Here is an 18,154-nt window from a genome sequence, read left to right as displayed (position 1 = left end):
ATCCCTGGAACAGGTTTCCTAGAGATGTGATTGATGTCTGAAACCTGTCAGTGTTTAAGAGGATTTTGGAAAATGCTCTTAATAACATGCTTTAACTTTTGGTGAGCCCTGATGTGATCAGGTCCCTTCCAACTGGAATGTTCTATTCTATTCTGTTCTGTTCTATTCTATAATTCATGATGTAATTAAGATAAGAGCTGTGACACTAATGGCTTCATGATGTAATGATATCCAGGAGTTTAACAGAACATTTATTTGGATTCTAAAAATATTTGAGGCCACGTTATCTAAAATAGTTAAAACTGTAGGTTATATTAACCCAAATGTATTGATATGGTAGCTATTTTTTCCCATGGTGACATAATTCTGTGTGGTTAATTCTGGGTCCTCCTATGCTTAAGAGTGATAAATCCTGTGCATGGTTTAAAAAATTTTAGTTCTTACATGGGCTGCAGAATCAATGGAAAATAATGATGTGAGTGGCATAGAGAGTTGAATGGATCATAAAAGCATTTCAGTCTCTGTGAATGTAAAGAAAAATGTTCACACAGAGAACATGGACAACAGCCTCCACCAAACAGAAGTAAAGTTGCTGTAGGCTGGTGTTCATAGTTTTGCGGCACTGCAAAAGGTGTCTCACATCTTCTATCAACTGTGTAAGGGGAGGAGCACTGCTCTTTTAAAATGTTGATGCTTTGATAAGTTTATAGTAGTTAATCTCACAGATTTCTGACAGTGTGATATTTCTTCTTTTTTTCAGATACCTTTGGGACTCTTGTTCTTCCAGCAGTAAGTATGTTTTTCCTTCCCTCCTTCCTCAGAAAATGTTGACTCCCTGTAACTTACCACTCATTGGTGTTGATGATATCTTTTGCATGTGATCCCAGTTGTTATCACAGTCTCAGATGAGTGTATTTACTGACCAGTAAATCAAGGGGTTTTCAGATCAATGCTCTGCAGCTTGTTAGAAGTAATTACAAGACTTGGGAGCTGATTTTCAGCATCAACAAAATTATCATAAAACTTGAGCACAGAAATTTGATTTTTACAGGCTGATACCTACATCTGTATTTTAGACACACCATGAAAGCTAATAACAGCTGAAAAAATTGTGCAAAGCAACAATTGAGAAATACTAAAATAAAAATATATTTACATACAATCTTTATAAGAGTTTGGAAATGCATATTCAGTGAAAGTACATTAAAAAACTGCAAAAGTGTATCTTGAATTGTGTGTTGTGTATAAATCCTGAATTTATGATCCTGAATATTCTTCTTGAAAACCCAGTCTAAAGAATTATGTATTTATATAAGGAAAAAAGTTTTACCAAAGTAATTATAAGTCTGGGTATCCCTGAATCCAGTGGTTTTATTTTCTGATCTCAAATAAGCTGTCTCTGATTAAATAATCTAGAAATGTTTGATAGATGGATAATCAAAGACAATGAGCAGCTCAACATTATGAAGATTGCTAGGTTGAAATGCATCTATATGAAGTATACATTAGTAAACATAGAAAATTCTGTTAGTTAAAAAAAATTAACAAGTTTCTTAATATAATCTGGGTAGGTTTTAAAATGTTCAAGCACCTAAAACTAGGCAGGGTATTTTCCTCCCTCTCTCGCTGTTATCTGAAGTGAGGCAAACTGAATCATTTTTTAACTGCAAGATTTTCTGTTCGTTTGTGTAGCTGCAGTAGACTTAGGTTTTGTCAAGAGTGTAATTTGCTGGTAGCAGAAGGTGGGTAATGAGTTTCTGGATTCAGCCTCATCTTTTCCAGAGGAAACAGTAGCTGCTTTGTTCGAGGTGCTCGTGATGGTGGTTGGTGTAGTCAGAAGTACGTGAGATGGCCTTTTTCTCTTGTGTTAGCACTGCCAAAATGGGGATAGTAATCCCATTCATTTGGGATGTTTTGACTAAGATAAAATATTTTCACGACAAGTTCCTACTACTTAATGTTAAAAGCCGCCTTGCTCATATTTGGATTGAGAAGCAACCCTTTAGAGGAGGAGTTGGTGGGGCTGAGGCAGTCACTGTAGCAATTGTGGAAATGTTGTATTAGTGCAGTTTCTGATTGCACAGATGTGTGAAACAGAAGGTGGGTTACGTTGCACCTCAGCTGTCCTAATACACTGCCACGGCAATGCAAACCTCATTGTCTCTGACCTTTATTTACACCAAGAAAGGCAGTTTTGTCACCATGTTTTGGGAAGGAAAGAGTTTTGAAATATAACAAGCATAAAAATCTAGGGAGGAATCCATGCTATCCATCATTATTTGTGGTAGGAAAGGGATACAGGAAAATAGATAGTCTCTAAATGGCATTTATAGAAGATTTACATTTTTAAAGAAGAAATCGAGGACAATACTTGCCAGTCTGTCAAAATAATGCTGTAAGAGTACAATTCACTGTAATGATGAAACAAAACAAAGTTATTTTCCCCCATTTTGATTTTGAATGATTATAATGTGTCCTGGATTTTTTTGTAGCAAATCCTATCTGCTTTTTAGGGATTACAGCTTCTTTAAGAAATAATAATATTTGTAAGTTAAAATTTAAGGTAATAATAAGGTAGTATTTGACAGATGCAGTAGCTGAGGCAGTTCCTCTTATTTAAGATATTGCAGAATACTTGGCGTGGAATTTGGATGGTGTTGAAATATGTGAATCATATGTTCTTGGCAATGTGTCTACAAAAACCAGCTGAAGAAAATGCAAAATCCGTTTCAGTGTGGAATTTTTGCATCTAAAATTTAATTCTATAAATCCAGATTTTGAAGGGGGGATGTCTTCTTCCCATGTCATCATAGGCCTGCTTATGGGTGAAAAAGAGCCTTTTTATTTTTCCCCCTTGAATTTTTTTCATGGCTTGTTTTTAAAAGCAAAGTCAGCAGAGGGGGATGGAATTGTAGTTGATTTCTCTTTTTAGGTAAACAGAGAAGGAAATGTTTTCTCTACAGACATTTGCATCTACCTCATTTGTCACACAGTGACATTTCCCCATGTTTGTGAATCCCTGTTGCCTCACTGTGCACTGTTAAAATGAGCTTTGACAGCAGTACAACCTTTCTTTATAGCACTTGGTAGGATGCTTTTGAAGTGCCATGCCTGGTGAGTTAACAGCTGTAATTTTCATTACAGTGCAAGAGGAGTGCTTCAGTTCCATATGCTATGCTGAAAAATGCAAGCCTGTCTGCTTTAGTTGTATTAACTTCAGAGGTTTTACTCCAGATTTACAGTTTCAACTCCAAACAGAAGCATGTGACTTTTAAGCTTTTCAGCAGGGCTGCCTGTTGGAGCGAGCTATGTGCTGTGTTAAAACCCTTCCCCTTCTTCAAAGAGACATTCTGGCGGTACAGAAGCCAGCATCTGGGCTGGGGTGTCCCTGGGGTCCATGGTTGTCTGTGAAAGCTCTGCTGAAGTAAAATTCTGGTGTGCTGCAGCATCTCTGCTTTAAGTCTTTCAACCCCTGTGACTGGGATTCCTCCCAGCTAACTTTAGGAAATGAAGTGATGCATCTGAATTATGAGCTCTAGATTTCCTCTGTGCACTGGAAAGGCGCAGAGAGAGAGAGAAGAAACTGCTTCATGATTGCTCTGATCTTATGTGGTCTAAATTTCCTTGCCAGTGGTATCTGTCTCTTCTGCCAACACTGAAGGAGCCTTCAATGTTTATCCAAAATAAGTTAACCATATAAAATTTCTGTTCCTTTATTTCTTAATATTTTTGGAAGAATAATTATTTTACTTTTTAAATGAGTCACAGTATATGCTGTAATTATGACTTATGAAAGTGAAATGAGACAAAATCAGTGAGGTTGCTATTGAAAAGCAGTAGCTCACCTCATGAGAAATAAATTCTGTATTTGATATTTTTTCTACCACCTAGGACATAAAGCTAAAGACTGTAAAAAAACAAGTGCAAAGTTCTCTCACTCTCCTGCTCATCTCACTTACACGTACCTTCTTCAGATATTTTATTTTTGGAAAATTTATTAGCAAAAAGTGATGAAGAAAAATATTAGCCCATTATATGAAACCAAAGAAATTTCTAAATAACTGAAAAGAGAGAGCATAGTCTATGTATGTGTAAGACTTTGAAATGCATATGAATGCATAGATAGTTATACTATTGAAAACCTGATTACTACTTAAAATTAGATGGAAATGGTTGAAAAGGTGCTTCTGATAAGACATTTTCTGGTAACTGTTGAAATAGTACATTAAAGTAATGAATAAAATCCCCTTTCTCTTTTTGAGAATTTACAAAAGGCGACAAGTTCAGGTATATATTAGTTCTTTATGTCAAATGCTTTTTAAGTAATAGTGTCTTCAAGAATACTTTTGATACCTAACAGTCACTATTTCTTTTTAAGCTACCTCTGAACAGTGCTTCTGGGAATTATGAATTACTGGTGGAGGGCCATGCTGATGGCCGGCGCATCTTCTCTAACCGCACCAGCCTGATGTACACGTCAAAAAGCACCTCTGTGTTCATCCAGACTGATAAATCTATGTATAAACCAGGACAAGATGTGCTCTTCAGGATTGTCACTGTCTATCCTGATCTTAAACCTTACAAGGTGTCTCTGAATATATATATCCGAGTAAGTATCCACAGACATATAATTATATGTTAGAATGTGTCGTATGTCCCAAATTGGTGACAAATACACAGAATGTATTGCTACCTAAATCTTGCTAGCAAGGCCACTCATGTTTAACATGCAACTTGACTTTTCTCCTAGGATCCTCGGAAGAAATTGATTCAGCAGTGGTTGATGGAGGAGGGTGATTTGGGTGTAGTTTCAAAAAAATTCCAGTTATCAATGAACCCTCCACTAGGAGACTGGTCCATAGAGGTGGAAGTGAACGTGAGTATTAACATTGCCTAATCACAGAGAGATTTATTTCTTCTGCTAGACACATATAAAATTGTGTTTACATTTGCTGAAACCAGTTCTAAACATGGATCATGAAATGAGCAAATCCTTCTCTCATGTCAAATATTGTGCAAGATACTATGCAAAGATGATACACCTCACGAGATTTTCCATGGTATATGGCTTTGTAGGGAAGGATACAAAAAACCATGTACATACTTTATCCTAAGGTCTGTGTTTTGATTCCAGATTAAAAATTCTATTTAAAAAATGAGGAGTTGGAATATTAATATAAAAGAAAGCTCTCACAGAGTAGAGATTTTTTTTCTTTTTAAGTGAGATACCCTTATGTTTATTTTGCAAGCAAATACGCAGAAATTTGTTGTACCGCGCTGTGCAGCCAGTCAGTGTTTCAAGGATTGAGGAACCAAGACTATTTACAGATCTTTGCCTAGTTTTAGGTGTTTTTCGGCAACTCATGGTGACTGATGAATTACTGAGGAAAAAATAAATTTGTAAAATAGAAAAGATGACTGGTAATACAGAACTATTGCAAAACAGAACTGGAAGAGTCTGTGTTGCATGTTGCTATTGGTAGTAGTTGTCTCAGGCCAATCCTTCAAGCTGTTACACTCCTCATGCACCATGGAACATGTTTCAAAAATAGCTGGAGGTTTAGCTGTTCAAAACTCTGTGTGTCAGGGTTATTGAGCCTTTTAAACACCTATAATTTGGGAACTGCATTTCCTATTTGGCTTGCAGTGGCTGTTCAGAGACATTTAGCAAGTATAAACAGGACAGCTTAATGTTACATAATGAGGGGGATGATGGGCAGAAAGGAGAAAAACTAATGTGATCGTGTATTACTTGGGAGCAACATTTACCAGTACCAGTTATATGTCTGATAGATTTCTATAGGCTTAGGTGTGTGAGGGTGGTGCCTCAATGAGTGTCAGGACTGGATTTTTCAAACATTTTGTCATGTGGGTGTGGAGTTGTTGCTGTTGTCTGTGATGGGAAAAATGTATTAAGTTGTTCCTGTGCTCCTCCCTGGGCTCTGCCACTCCTTCCCATCCCCTGACTGCTGTTCAGCAGCCTCTCAGTCATGCTGAAGCAGCTGCAGTCAAGCACAGATCTAAAGTGCAGTGGGGAAGTGACCCAAACTGAAAGCATCTGTGTGTTTTTCCTTGCCTAGACCAGACCAGTTCACTGATCCAGCTGCCAAGCCACCCTCACTCACAGCTATTGTAGGTGCTTTTCAGCAGCTGGGGAAGTGTGTCTCAGACATGGAAACAAAAGCTGGTGGCAGTGGTGGGCTCCTTCGACAGCTCACATGCCAAGCAAAAAAGCATTTGTGAAAAGTTGCTTGGGCTTTCTGCAAAGGCTTGAGTAATGCTGAAATTAGGAGATAATTGATGAAGGAATTGTGGCAGCTGTTTTCAGGATGTAAGTGAGTGCCACTCCCTCCTGGAGCTAAACCAAAAGAAAAAAAATAAGTAAAGTTGAAAGAAAAATGCCTTGTAAATTCATCTGGGCTAATGAAGCAGCTGTGAGACAAGTGAAGTGAAACCTTAATAGTAGTTGATGGTATTCTAAATTTTAGCCATGCTGCTGAAGGTTAGTGATCTTGGAAAATGTATGTCAGAGTGAGAATGTCTCTCAAGTCATTAGTAACAAGGAGAAAGTAAATAGAGAATGTTTTGTTTCTCTCTATTTCAACATATAGCTGAAGGGCATCAGGTACAGGAGGTAAAGAGTGATTTCAAAATGACTGAAACATCATAACTGAACTGTAGAGCACAGCATTTGTTGTTATTGTGAATATTGAAAATCTAGATGGGATCATAGTTTCTGGACAAATTCTCAGTATGCTCCATGGAGAACTGATAGTTAAAAATGCCTTCATGTGTCAGCTCAAGACCCAGTGTCACTCCTGGTTGATGCAGTTCCCTAGGTATTGTCTATTACTTCATGGTTGCCTTTTTGGAAGATGCATTCTAACAACACAAATTGCTGGAGTAGCTGAATACGAAGGTACCAAACTTGTGTTAATAGGAGATCAGCTAAATGACTTTTTTGGCATTGAAACTCTGAATTGAAAATTAAAATAGAGGAGGAAAAGAAGTATATTAAACTTAAAAAAAAAAAAAGGAGAACAAAAAAAAGAAAAAAAAAAAGAGTTTTAGAACTTGGTGTCCAGAAAAAACTGGGTATTCCTACAGTTCTTATCCTTTGGGAATAGAACAGCAACCCCAAGTCCCACACAGAAATACTTATGTATACTTTCAGGCCCTTTTTTGTTTACACCTGGTCCACTTTAATTTTCAAGTTCTGTGTTGAATATAATGACAAAGTGATATGTGTTATTTCTACAGCTTGTGCCTGCACAGCATCTTCGTTGGATAAGGGTGTCATATGCAAGATACATTAAATGGTATTGCAATATTCACACTATTAGATTAGGTCTGCCTAGTGTGTTGTCTCAGGGACTTATTTTTCTGATAGTGATAATGAAACCTGCAATACACCTTGCAAAATAAAGGAAAAGAACTTTTCTAGTGGCAAACTGTACTTTATTCTCTTAGTTGCAAGGGAATATATGCTGTGAAATACAAGATTATATGGGATGGCATTCAGTTTGAACATTAAGATGTGTGAGGGTCTCTGTGTTGGTGATATAGTGAAGATTTATTTGGTGTTCAGTGAACACTAGTGAGTGACTAGATCACTCCTAGCAGATATTCCTAGCTATTAGCTGGATATTCCTCTCTTCTGCAGCAGTTCTGCTGTTGAAGGTAGGTATAGATTTTATTGTGTCATATATAAAGTTGCATAGATTCACCACCCTTCCTGATAGCAGAGGTCAGCGAGAACTTAGATTTACTGCTAAGGGCAATTTAGTATATGACTGGGAATTTTTATAGCTATGTCTACCTCTACTTAGCTAGTACTGCCAGCTCTGGCTCTGCATGGCATCCAGTGCAGCTTATGGATCTGCTCAGGCTTTAGGAACATCTTCATACGGCAAACACAAACTGCATGACTTACCTATCCTAATGCCATGACCTGAACTTTCTAGTTAAATATCCAGCCTATCTTTCTCAGATTTCCCTTTTATCTTTAAAGAATGATTAAGTGATTAAATAACATTTCCCTTCTTGTGATTAAAGATCATTTTCCAAGTGTACTGAGTCTTGATTTTTGGAAGTGCTGCCTCTAAATCCTGTTTTAAATCAGGTTTTGGCTGCTTGCTGCTGTTAAACATCCTGTAGTATTTTTAATAAAAGTTCAGGTGTTAGTACAGCTGTTCCAGGAAAACTCAAGACAGAGTAATTGCAGTCTGGTTTCCAAGTCTCTACCTTGTATTTTAGTTGGATATCTTATATTTCCTGTTGCTGAAAGACTTCTAGTTGCTGAGATTTAGTAGCATGCACGTCCAACCAGAAGTTGCTTCTAGTTTAAACAGCATTTTGTAGTCTAATTTATGGAAGTTGTTATGTATAAATTTATGATAAAATATTGAAGAGTAGTAATGTTTCAGGTGCAACAAGGGTTTCCAAAATATTTTTAAGAGTGTTACGTTTTTTTAAAAGCTTCAGCTATAAAGCAAACTTTCAGAATCAACTGGGAATGATTATATACTTTATATGTTGAATTTTTTAGCTTTTGAGGTTTAATATATGTTGCAGTGTACCCACAGCGAATTTTGCCATATTTTACTGCTAGGTCAGTTATGGATTTCACATTTGATGTGTTAAATTTAATGTTGTATATATAATTGCTTAAAAATATGTCACACTTTTTCAGAATCTGACCGTACATAAAGCCTTTGGCATTGCCTGAGTATTCAGTAGTTTGCAAATTACACAGATAATCGATCAGGATCTGCTAGTGTAAATAGTGGTAACACTGGTGGGACTCTGACTAGTTTCTGGAGACTGCACTATTGAATTTGAACAGAATTTCGTTTTGGAATTTGTTTCTTGTGTGTGAAAACAAAGCATGGAAGTGATCATGAGGTGCTTCTGTTAGCTCTGTCTAGACAAAAATGTGTTTTATTTAGCTGCAAAACGAAGTTGGAAGGGTGCTCCTGACAGGGCCTGTGAGGCAATGAGGTAGCCCCAGGAATGCAACTGGTGCCAGCACTGTGCTTTTCCAGAGCAAAGCCCTGGACCACACCCAGAACCTTTCCTGATGCTCTAACATGATGCATGTCAATGTCAGAAACAAGTAAGGAAATGGACCCAGACCAGACTCATTTCAGGGGCTTTCAGTTGCCAAGGAAGAAAAAACAAATCTGGGGAGCAACTCCTGTGAGCTCACTTTTGTTGGATCAGGCCCAGTGAATTAAAACAGGATGGTTCATCAGAGCAGAGCAGAATCTAGGCTGTTGTTGTTAGGGGTTCTTGGATGTCAGGATACACAGCATCTAAGGCTTCCCTGCAGAAGGGCTCATCCTCATTGTACCAGGACACTTACATGGATCTCTTTTAGGCATGTTTTCTTACTCTGGGTGATCAGCACAGAATGCAATAGGTGTTCTGCAGTTTAAGAAATGCTGATTTAGAGCAAAAAGTTGTTAGTTTGGAAGGGTGAGTGTACTTAAGAAGCAGGAGAAGACATGCAAGACAAAACCTGTGCTAGAATAAAGCAGCTCTGGAAAAAAAGGAATAGGCATGGTGTTGTTTTCCTGTCCTAAAGAAAACCCCTAAAAATCTCTCTTGGGTTGTCTATATATAAATAACTGACTATCTCAAAAGCCACTATTCCTGGAAAAACTGTTTTAACAACTTCCACTTCAGTATATTTGAACAGTATTTACCAGAGAGAACTAAAATGATAGAGTGGTTGTAGTGCTGTTACTTGTCCTACTTCAGACCAGCTTGGCTAAAAAATGTGTTAGTGGAAAACCTGGCTTGGTATTCACATCGTCAAGATGACCAAGTAGGGCTTGATTTCTGTCATAAAGTTTATCATTTTAGAGAAGATGCAGCCAGAACTACTAGTCTCACTGTAATCTCTGTTTTCTACTACTCACAGTTATCGTAGTTTTTAATTGTACTTTTAAAAATTTTTATTTCTAAGACAATGGGAAACAATGTTTTATTTTCAAGGGAGATGCTTTTTAACCATGCTATCTGGGGTAATATTTTGTTCAGGGTTTGCTTTATGGCAAGGGTCACGTATATACTTAGTATTGGAAATAAAAGCTGTACAGAGAACAAGATGTGAGATGAATTCACTACAGGTAATTTCCCTAAGATACATGTTCCTAAGACTGCCTGATAGTAATCTGATTGTGGACTGCTTTATGCATGTCAATGCTGTAGCATTTTGTGTTGCAAATATTATGATTTGCACAAATGTTGTGAAAATAGCTGATTCTGCATGTGTATTTTCAAACCCAGGAATATAAATATGGCAGTTGTTTTGCTGATCAATGACTTAATAATGAAATTGGCAGCAATTGGTACCTGACAATTGGTTATCCATATTCATTCTTCTTTTCCCTCTTGAAGGAAATCAGGAAATAAGTGAAAAATTTAGAAAAATAGGAAAATAGAAGAGAACACAAGTAACAGCACACGATGTAGTTATTTTAATTAATTTTCTTGATTTTGAGTAACAAGTAGCTGAGACAAGAAGATATAACACAAGGGTATCTCTGCTGAAGTGAGTATGGCTGTAGACTGTAACAAAACCGCAGCCACATTTTGAGTAAATGTAGAATCATAAGATTGTGCAAGGTTTTTGAAATAGTCTTATCCACTAGATAGACACTGTAGGAGCTTCTTGTTTGTAGAAGTTAATTTAAGATGTGCTAGCAAGGGTGGTGCTGGTATGTCATGGTTTATCATGATGACTGTGACTACAGTAATTTCACGACTATAAGGCGCACCCTTTTGACTAAAATTTTCCCTAGAACCCAGAAGCGCACCTTATAGTCTGGTGCATCTTATCTGATGGACAAAGTTCAAAAAATTTGCCTACCCGGAAGCGAGAGCTGCGAGCCACAGGGGGAGCCGGCAGGGCCATGGCTGCCAGGTGGAGGCGGGGCGGAGCAGTGGCAGGCACACCCCAGCCCCGTGAGGCGGGACAGCCCCTCCAGAGGCACCCCCTGGCTCTGTGGAGGCGGAGTCGCCCCTCCAGAGGCACGCCCTGGCCCCGTGGAGGCAGAGCTGCCCCTCCAGAGGCACGCCCTGGCCCCGTGCAGGCGGAGCCGCCCCTACACTGGCCCCCCCCGGCCCCGTGCAGGCAGCACGGAGGGGTGTCGGCCATGTCCCGGCCCCGCCGGGTACAGGTGGGCCTGGGGGCCCGCGGCACTGCCCCTGCTGGGTACAGGCGGGCCCCGGGGCCAATGGCTGCTGGCTTGAGGCGGGGCTTTGGCCAGCAACCGTGCAGAGGGAGCTGGGGGCAGAGCCTCGCTGCAAAAAAAAAGTGCGCCTTATAGTCCGGTGCGCCTTATGGTCGTGAAATTACTGTACTTATGCTAGCTAGTTTCATGCTAGCTAGCTCAGGTATTCCATTTTTTCAGTGCAGAAACCAGGCATGTGTAGATATCTGCAGACTGGAAGCTGCACGAGCTGTTCATGGTAAATACTCAGTCTGCTTCATGTGAACTTGTGTGTCCTTCTGTTTTGCAAATATATACTGATAGTGATTGAGCCTTGATTTAAAATCACATCATGTCAGAAATTGTAGTTTAACTTGAATATGGGTGGGATTTGGCCAAGAAGGTATATTAAACTTACTAATCTAATCACAATTGTATGTATTTTCTCATATGATTTTTTTTCAATAGGGTCAAGTTCATTATCAAAGATTTAAAGTGATGGAATATGGTAAGTGTTATTTAGTAGTGAACAAAATCATTGGTGATTCTCCATTAATTTATGCTAACTTCCCTTGTCCGGCACGAACATTTTAAATACTCACAGAAAGTTTAGTTTCCAAATCTTTGGATTCTCTGAGACTGACCAAAAATACCATCTTATCAGCTTCCCTGTTTATCTTTGGTAGTTTTAATGAACCCAAAATATCTTTATAGCATCTGGTTGTGAAGCTTGCTGATGATTCTGTAAAGGCTAAATAGGCTAAATGTTTTATATTTCAGACTTACAGGCTTATATGCAGACTGTTTTTATGCTGCTTTTCTCTCCTTTCAACAAAAAGTTGTATTCTGGGGATTGGGTTAAAAATGCATCTTACCTTATATTAGGAAACTTGGGAAAATAGAGGTCTTTATCGAATTACATGTTCTACACTTGTTAATTAAAAAAAGAAATATTCCTTCTGTGAATTTAATACTTTTTGTGGGTTTTTATTTATAGTTTTACCAAAATTTGATGTCATGATAACAACTCCCTTATACTACTCTTTGAGAGATGAAGATGTAACTGGTGTTGTCTCTGCAAAGTGAGTAAATCACTGATACTGTTGTCACCCTTACTCTTGAAAAACTTACTGTAGGTCTGTAAGTGTCAAAGTAAAAACTTACATTTAGAATGCTAATAAACCCCTGTCTGTTAAAAATTAGTTGGCTAGTATCTGTTTCTAGCTACTAGATTTTGTTGTAACAAGATTCAGTAGATTTTCAGACTTCTAGTAAGTTGTTTTGGTCTGGTAAAGAGACTTCTAGACTATAGCTATAAAATTTCAGCTACCTTATTTGAAAATTTCTTAAGTTTCTTGCTTGTAAGGTGTATTTTGATGCTTTTTTTTGTTCTTATAGTTCTTTTATGGTACTCTCCAATTTACCATTTTAAGGTCTGTGGGTAGAGTAACTATATTTTATTAGGCAACTTGGAAAATTAGGCAAACTTTTATGAACATCCACCTTGTTCCAATAAAACAGCATTGCAGATTTCAAGTATAGGTTTCTCGTATGAAAATACCTAGAGCTGTAAATAGGTAAAGAATTAAAAGCTCTTGAAAAAATTCAGACGAGGCTTCAGTGTAGACTCTTGTGCAAATAATACTTACTTTTCAGCTGAGCAAATATCTAGACAAAAAATTACTATGCTTTAATCTCAGTTATAAATTAATTTTATTTTTGAAGATGAGAGCCAGATAGAGCTACCTGATAGATCCATCCAAGAAGACCAAAATAAAGGGTCTTTTGTGGGTTATCTAATGCCTTAAAAACATTCCGTCTGAAGAAGCACTCTGTTTACAAGTGAAATGCAGAAATCACTGTTCAGCAAACTATTTAAGTTAAATGTTGGGGCTTTGAGAACACACTTCATTCTGTAGAGTCCATGCAACCTGGTATTAGAAACTGTCAACCCAAGGTTGGATGGGGCCCTGAACAACCTGATCTAGTGGGTGGCATCCCTGTAATGGCAAGGAGATTAGAACTATATGACCCTTAAAATCTCTTCCATCTCAAACCATTCAGTGATTCTGTGAATCTTCTAAGGGGCAATTTAAAAAAAGTTTTCCTTGCCTTTTTTTCCCCATTCTACTTTGCTTTTGGAATCTATTACATGCCAGCTAATATTTGGTTTCTTAAGCTGTTTTGGCCTTCCCCAGGATCTGGTGTACTCATAGGGTGTTTGAAAGTGTACCTGTTTGCTGCAATAAATTCATACTTAGACCCCAGTGAACCAGCTGAGGTTGAATCCCAAAAGTGACAAAGTTTTACTGATACATTGCAATTATTTATAGAGAATGACTTCATTCCTGGTGACTGTTTTTATAGACATAATTCCTCTTTATACAGCTTGTAGATGTCATAAGCCCTGTTTTCTTCTCTAGAGTATTATTAGATCAAGTTAAGTACAGGGATGCTGCTCGATGGCAGTATAATTTCAAGGTTAGTGGCAATTTATTACTGTAATTAGGTCTGCTTAGAATGAGTTCAAATGCAAGTCAGTTTTATCAGAGTTATTGCTGTAACTATGCTGTTTGATTTTTCTTTCTGTCTGCTTTTCGACTTTGATATTACTTAAGTGGCTGCAGTAATTTCACGATTATAAGCCGCACCATTTTGACTAAAATTTTGGTCCGAACCCAAAGTGCGGCTTATAATCAGGTGTCGCTTATATACGGACAAAGAACAAAAAGTTGCTGTTTTAGTTTGGAGGACAGGTGTCTGCTGAGAAAGGCAGGAACTTCTCTTTGAAATGGAAAATATAAACTCCCTCCCTCCAAATTATTATAATTTTGAAATCAAGGGACTTTCAGGCAAAATTATGGGAATTAGGAATAACAGTTCTTTTCTAGGGAAATTAAAATAGAAATACAGTACTACAAAGAAACAAACTCCAAACCCTGACAAAGTCAGAGTACAACCTGACACCCTGTCAGGCAGGGTGTTGGTAGCAGTCCCATTAAATGGTGGCTGCATCCTCCTGCAGTGACAGATGTGATTCAGTTGAAGCAGTGCTCCTGCAGAAGGTGCAGTTTCCCTCTGGAGGTCCAGTGGTGATGTGGAGAAATCCGGTTTCCCTCTGGAGTCCAGTGGAGAAAGGGGCTCCCTTAGTGTCCCAAAACCTCTGTTTTTATCTTGGTAAGAAATGTTGGGCTCTTCCCCCTGGCTGGAGCAACTTCCAATGGGATGCAGTAATTTTATCAGTCCCACAGTGGGACTCAATGGGCCATTAGCAGAAAATGCCTCGCTGGAGGAAGGATGGGTTGTGAAAAGATAAAGAACAATGCCCTGCCTGGTTTCAATGGATGGCCCATTAGCAGAATATCTGCCGTTGAGATAAGGATCACTGCCCCCACCCCCAACAGATGGTGATAGAATAGATACCTTTTATCACACTCTGTATTGTAACGTGCAGCTTATAATCAGGTGCGGCTTATGTATGGACGAAGAACGAAAAGTTGCTGGCACCTGGAAGTGCGGCTTATACTCAGGGCGGCTTATAATCGTGAAATTAGTACTTTAAAGTTATCATACCTACATGTATTACTGATGAGGACTAGAATGATTTTAAGTTTTCTGTCTGTCCCCATGTTGTTCCTCCCCACCTTCACTTCTCTGTCTCAATCTGATAATGTCATGGTTTCTCTTAAGTATGACTTGGAAACATTTATACAAAATTTTATTTTATTGCTGCTTATAGTGACTGCAGTTGCTACTGTCATCCTAAGGAGGGAGTATGTTACGGTTTTCAGATTTGCCACAGCTGGACATTGTTTGCAATGATTTCTCGAGACTGTGATTACTAAATAAGTAGTAATAATTATTACTAAATATCTGGAGATCTCATTTTGTTAGCAATATTTGGTAAGAAAAATACTTATACTTTTCACATCCCATTGTAACTCTACTGCATATTAGTTATGGTGCTACATCAGTGTTCTGTTCAATAACTTACTTTCGGCTTAGTGTAGTTAACTTTTGTACATCATACAGCCCATAATAATTTTAATGGGTTTTTAGAGCTTGTGTAGTGGAAAGAGCAGCACTGTGTATCTTCTACAGGTTTTGGGCTTCCAGCTTTAGTGTTGATGAACTGGTCTCAGTATGGCAACCCCCATGTTTCAAAGCAGAAGTGTGTTCTATGCATGTTTGAGGCCAGAGAATAATATTTTAGCAGGTTCTTTTGCCTTGAGAGCTCTTCAGGAGCCCAAGTTCTAAAGGGTGGTGTGTTTTGTTTGACTTTGCCTGATGTGTTTCAGGTACACCTATGGAAAGCCAGTAAAGGGAACTGTAACAGTCACTTGCCTTTCTGTTTCTTACTGGACAAACAAGAGAAATATAACAACAACAATGGAGGTGAGTCCTCTCTTAGCAGTTTCATTGAGTCTGTGTTCTGTTGTGGGTCAAATGATGCTTGGAATCATTCCTGAGTGCGAAGTTCAGCTGGAGAGTGTTAAACTCTCTTTAATTTCCATCCTGAAGCATCTATATTCAGACTGCTTGTTAAGAATGATATTTGGCACCTGTGTTCCCTTTACTTGTGCCTGGAAGTTATTTTGGAGAGTACCAACTGACCCAGGTAGAACATTTATCCAGGAGCTGCAGTAGGTGCTGGAGGACTCAGGAATGCTCCCGGGCCCTATGTCTGCCCCTGCACACTGAGCTCTGTGTCACAAGGCTAGAGGAGAACACTCCAGTTGTCTGGGTGGAGCTCTAGCATGGTAGAAACCAAAGCATTTTGCCTACTAATTGCCAGCAATTACATTTGAGCTACTGCACTAACTGTAACCTGAAGCATGAAATTTAAAAAGACACGCAGCTTCAATCTGAAGGCTTAAAAGAGGTGATAGATTCATTGCATTCTCTTTGCAAAATCAGACATTTTACTTTTGAGATGTGGACTGTTTAAAAAGGGCTAAATTTTTGCTACATGAAGTGACTGTAATTTTCTGTTTGCTGACTTCAGCCACTGTCTGACTTCAGTGGCTTCAGCAGCACTTAGTCTGCAGAAATTCTGAGCTCAGATGCTAAATAGGATATACAGTAATTTCACGACTATAAGGCGCACCCTTTTGACTAAAATTTTCTCCTGAACCCGGAAGTGCGCCTTATAGTCCGGTGCGCCTTATCTGATGTGCAAAGTTCGGAAATTTGCAAACCCGGAAGTGAGAGCTGCGAGCCGCGGGGTGAGCCGGCAGGGCCGCGGCTGCTGGGTGGAGGCGGGGCCACGGGGCTGCAGCTGCCAGGTGGAGGCGGGGCCGAAGGGCCGGGACTGCCGGGTGCCTGCGGGGCTAGGGCTGTTGACTGGAGGCGGGGCCGCGGGACCGGGGCCGCTGGGTGGAGGCGAGGCGGGGCTGCTGGGTGCCTTCGGGACCGGGGCTTCCGGGTGCCTGCGGGGCCGCGGGACTGGGGCTGCTGGGTGTCCGTGGGAGCGGGGCTTCCGGGTGCCTGCAGGACTGAGGCTACTGGGTGCCTGCCTGACCGGGGCTGCTGGGTGCCCGCGGGGCCATGGGACCGGGGCTGCTGGGCGCCCGCGGGGCCGCACACCGGGGCTGCTGGGTGCCCGCGGGGCTGTGGGACCGGGGCTGCTGGGTGCCCGTGGGGCCATGGGACCGGGGCTGCTGGGTGCCTGCCCGACTGGGGTTGCTGGGAGCCTGCGGGACCGGGGCTACTGGGTGCCCACGGGGCCCCGGCTTCCAGGTGCCTGGAGGACCGGGGCTGCTGGGTGCCCGCGGGGCCATGGGACCGGGGCTGCTGGCTGCCCGCGGGGCCGCACACCGGGGCTTCCAGGTGCCTGCGGGACCGGGGCTGCTGGGTGCCCGCGGGGCTGTGGGACAGGGGCTTCCAGGTGCCTGCGGGGCCATGGGACCGGGGCTGCTGGGTGCCCGCGGGGCTGCGAGGCCGGGGCTCCTGGCTGGAGGCGGGGTCGGGGCTGCTGGGTGCCCGCGGGGCCATGGGACCGGGGCTGCTGGGTGCCCGTGGGAGCGGGGCTTCCAGGTGCCTGCGGGGCCGTGGGAAGGGAGCTGCTGGGTGCCCATGGGAGCGGGGCTTCCAGGTGCCTGCGGGGCCGCGGGACCGGGGCTGCTGGGTGCCTGCCCGACTGGGGCTGCTGGGTGCCCGCGGGGCCGGGGCTTCCAGGTTCCAGCAGCACTGGGGCTGCTGGGTGCCCGCGGGGCCGCGGCTTCCAGGTTCCGGCAGCACCGGGGCTGCTGGGTGCCTGCGGGGCTGCGAGGCCGGGGCTCCTGGCTGGAGGCGGGGTCGGGGCTGCTGGGTACCCGCGGGGCTGCGAGGCCGGGGCTCCTGGCTGGAGGCGGGGTCGGGGCTGCTGGGTGCCCGCGGGGCCATGGGACCGGGGCTGCTGGGTGCCCGTGGGAGCGGGGCTTCCAGGTGCCTGCGGGGCCGCGGGAACGGAGCTGCTGGGTGCCCGCGGGGCCGCGGCTTCCAGGTTCCGGCAGCACCGAGGCTGCTGGGTGCCTGCGGGGCCGCGGGAACGGAGCTGCTGGGTGCCCGTGGGAGCGGGGCTTCCAGGTGCCTGCGGGGCCGCGGGAACGGAGCTGCTGGGTGCCCGTGGGAGCGGGGCTTCCAGGTGCCTGCGGGGCCGCGGGAACGGAGCTGCTGGGTGCCCGTGGGAGCGGGGCTTCCAGGTGCCTGCGGGGCCGCGGGAACGGAGCTGCTGGGTGCCCGCGGGGCCGCGGCTTCCAGGTTCCGGCAGCACCGAGGCTGCTGGGTGCCTGCGGGGCTGCGGCCGCTGGTTGCCTGCAGGACCCGGGCTGCTGGGTGCCCGCGGGGCTGCGAGGCCGGGGCTCCTGGCTGGAGGCGGGGTCGGGGCTGCTGGGTGCCCGTGGGGCCATGGGACCGGGGCTGCTGGGTGCCTGCCCGACAGGGGCTGCTGGGTG

The 18,154-nt window shown here is 42.4% G+C and overlaps 1 protein-coding gene across 1 annotated transcript in view; it reads left to right on the top strand.

Moving 5' to 3' along the window:
* The window catches only part of CD109 (CD109 molecule), a 74,405-nt gene that overhangs the window by 13,910 nt on the left and 42,341 nt on the right, over nt 1–18,154 (top strand). The window contains exons 3-8 of the mRNA XM_033056422.1: nt 761–789; nt 4,379–4,609; nt 4,751–4,876; nt 11,688–11,727; nt 12,217–12,301; nt 15,518–15,614. Of these exons, the coding sequence (XP_032912313.1) occupies nt 761–789; nt 4,379–4,609; nt 4,751–4,876; nt 11,688–11,727; nt 12,217–12,301; nt 15,518–15,614 (608 nt within the window). The remainder of the gene's footprint in view (nt 1–760; nt 790–4,378; nt 4,610–4,750; nt 4,877–11,687; nt 11,728–12,216; nt 12,302–15,517; nt 15,615–18,154) is intronic.

The sequence above is a fragment of the Catharus ustulatus genome, chromosome 3 (assembly GCF_009819885.2).
Source record: "Catharus ustulatus isolate bCatUst1 chromosome 3, bCatUst1.pri.v2, whole genome shotgun sequence".
NCBI lineage: Eukaryota > Metazoa > Chordata > Aves > Passeriformes > Turdidae > Catharus > Catharus ustulatus.
The sequence above is the reverse complement of the archived record's forward strand: the minus strand, read 5'-3'. Positions and strand labels throughout refer to the sequence as shown.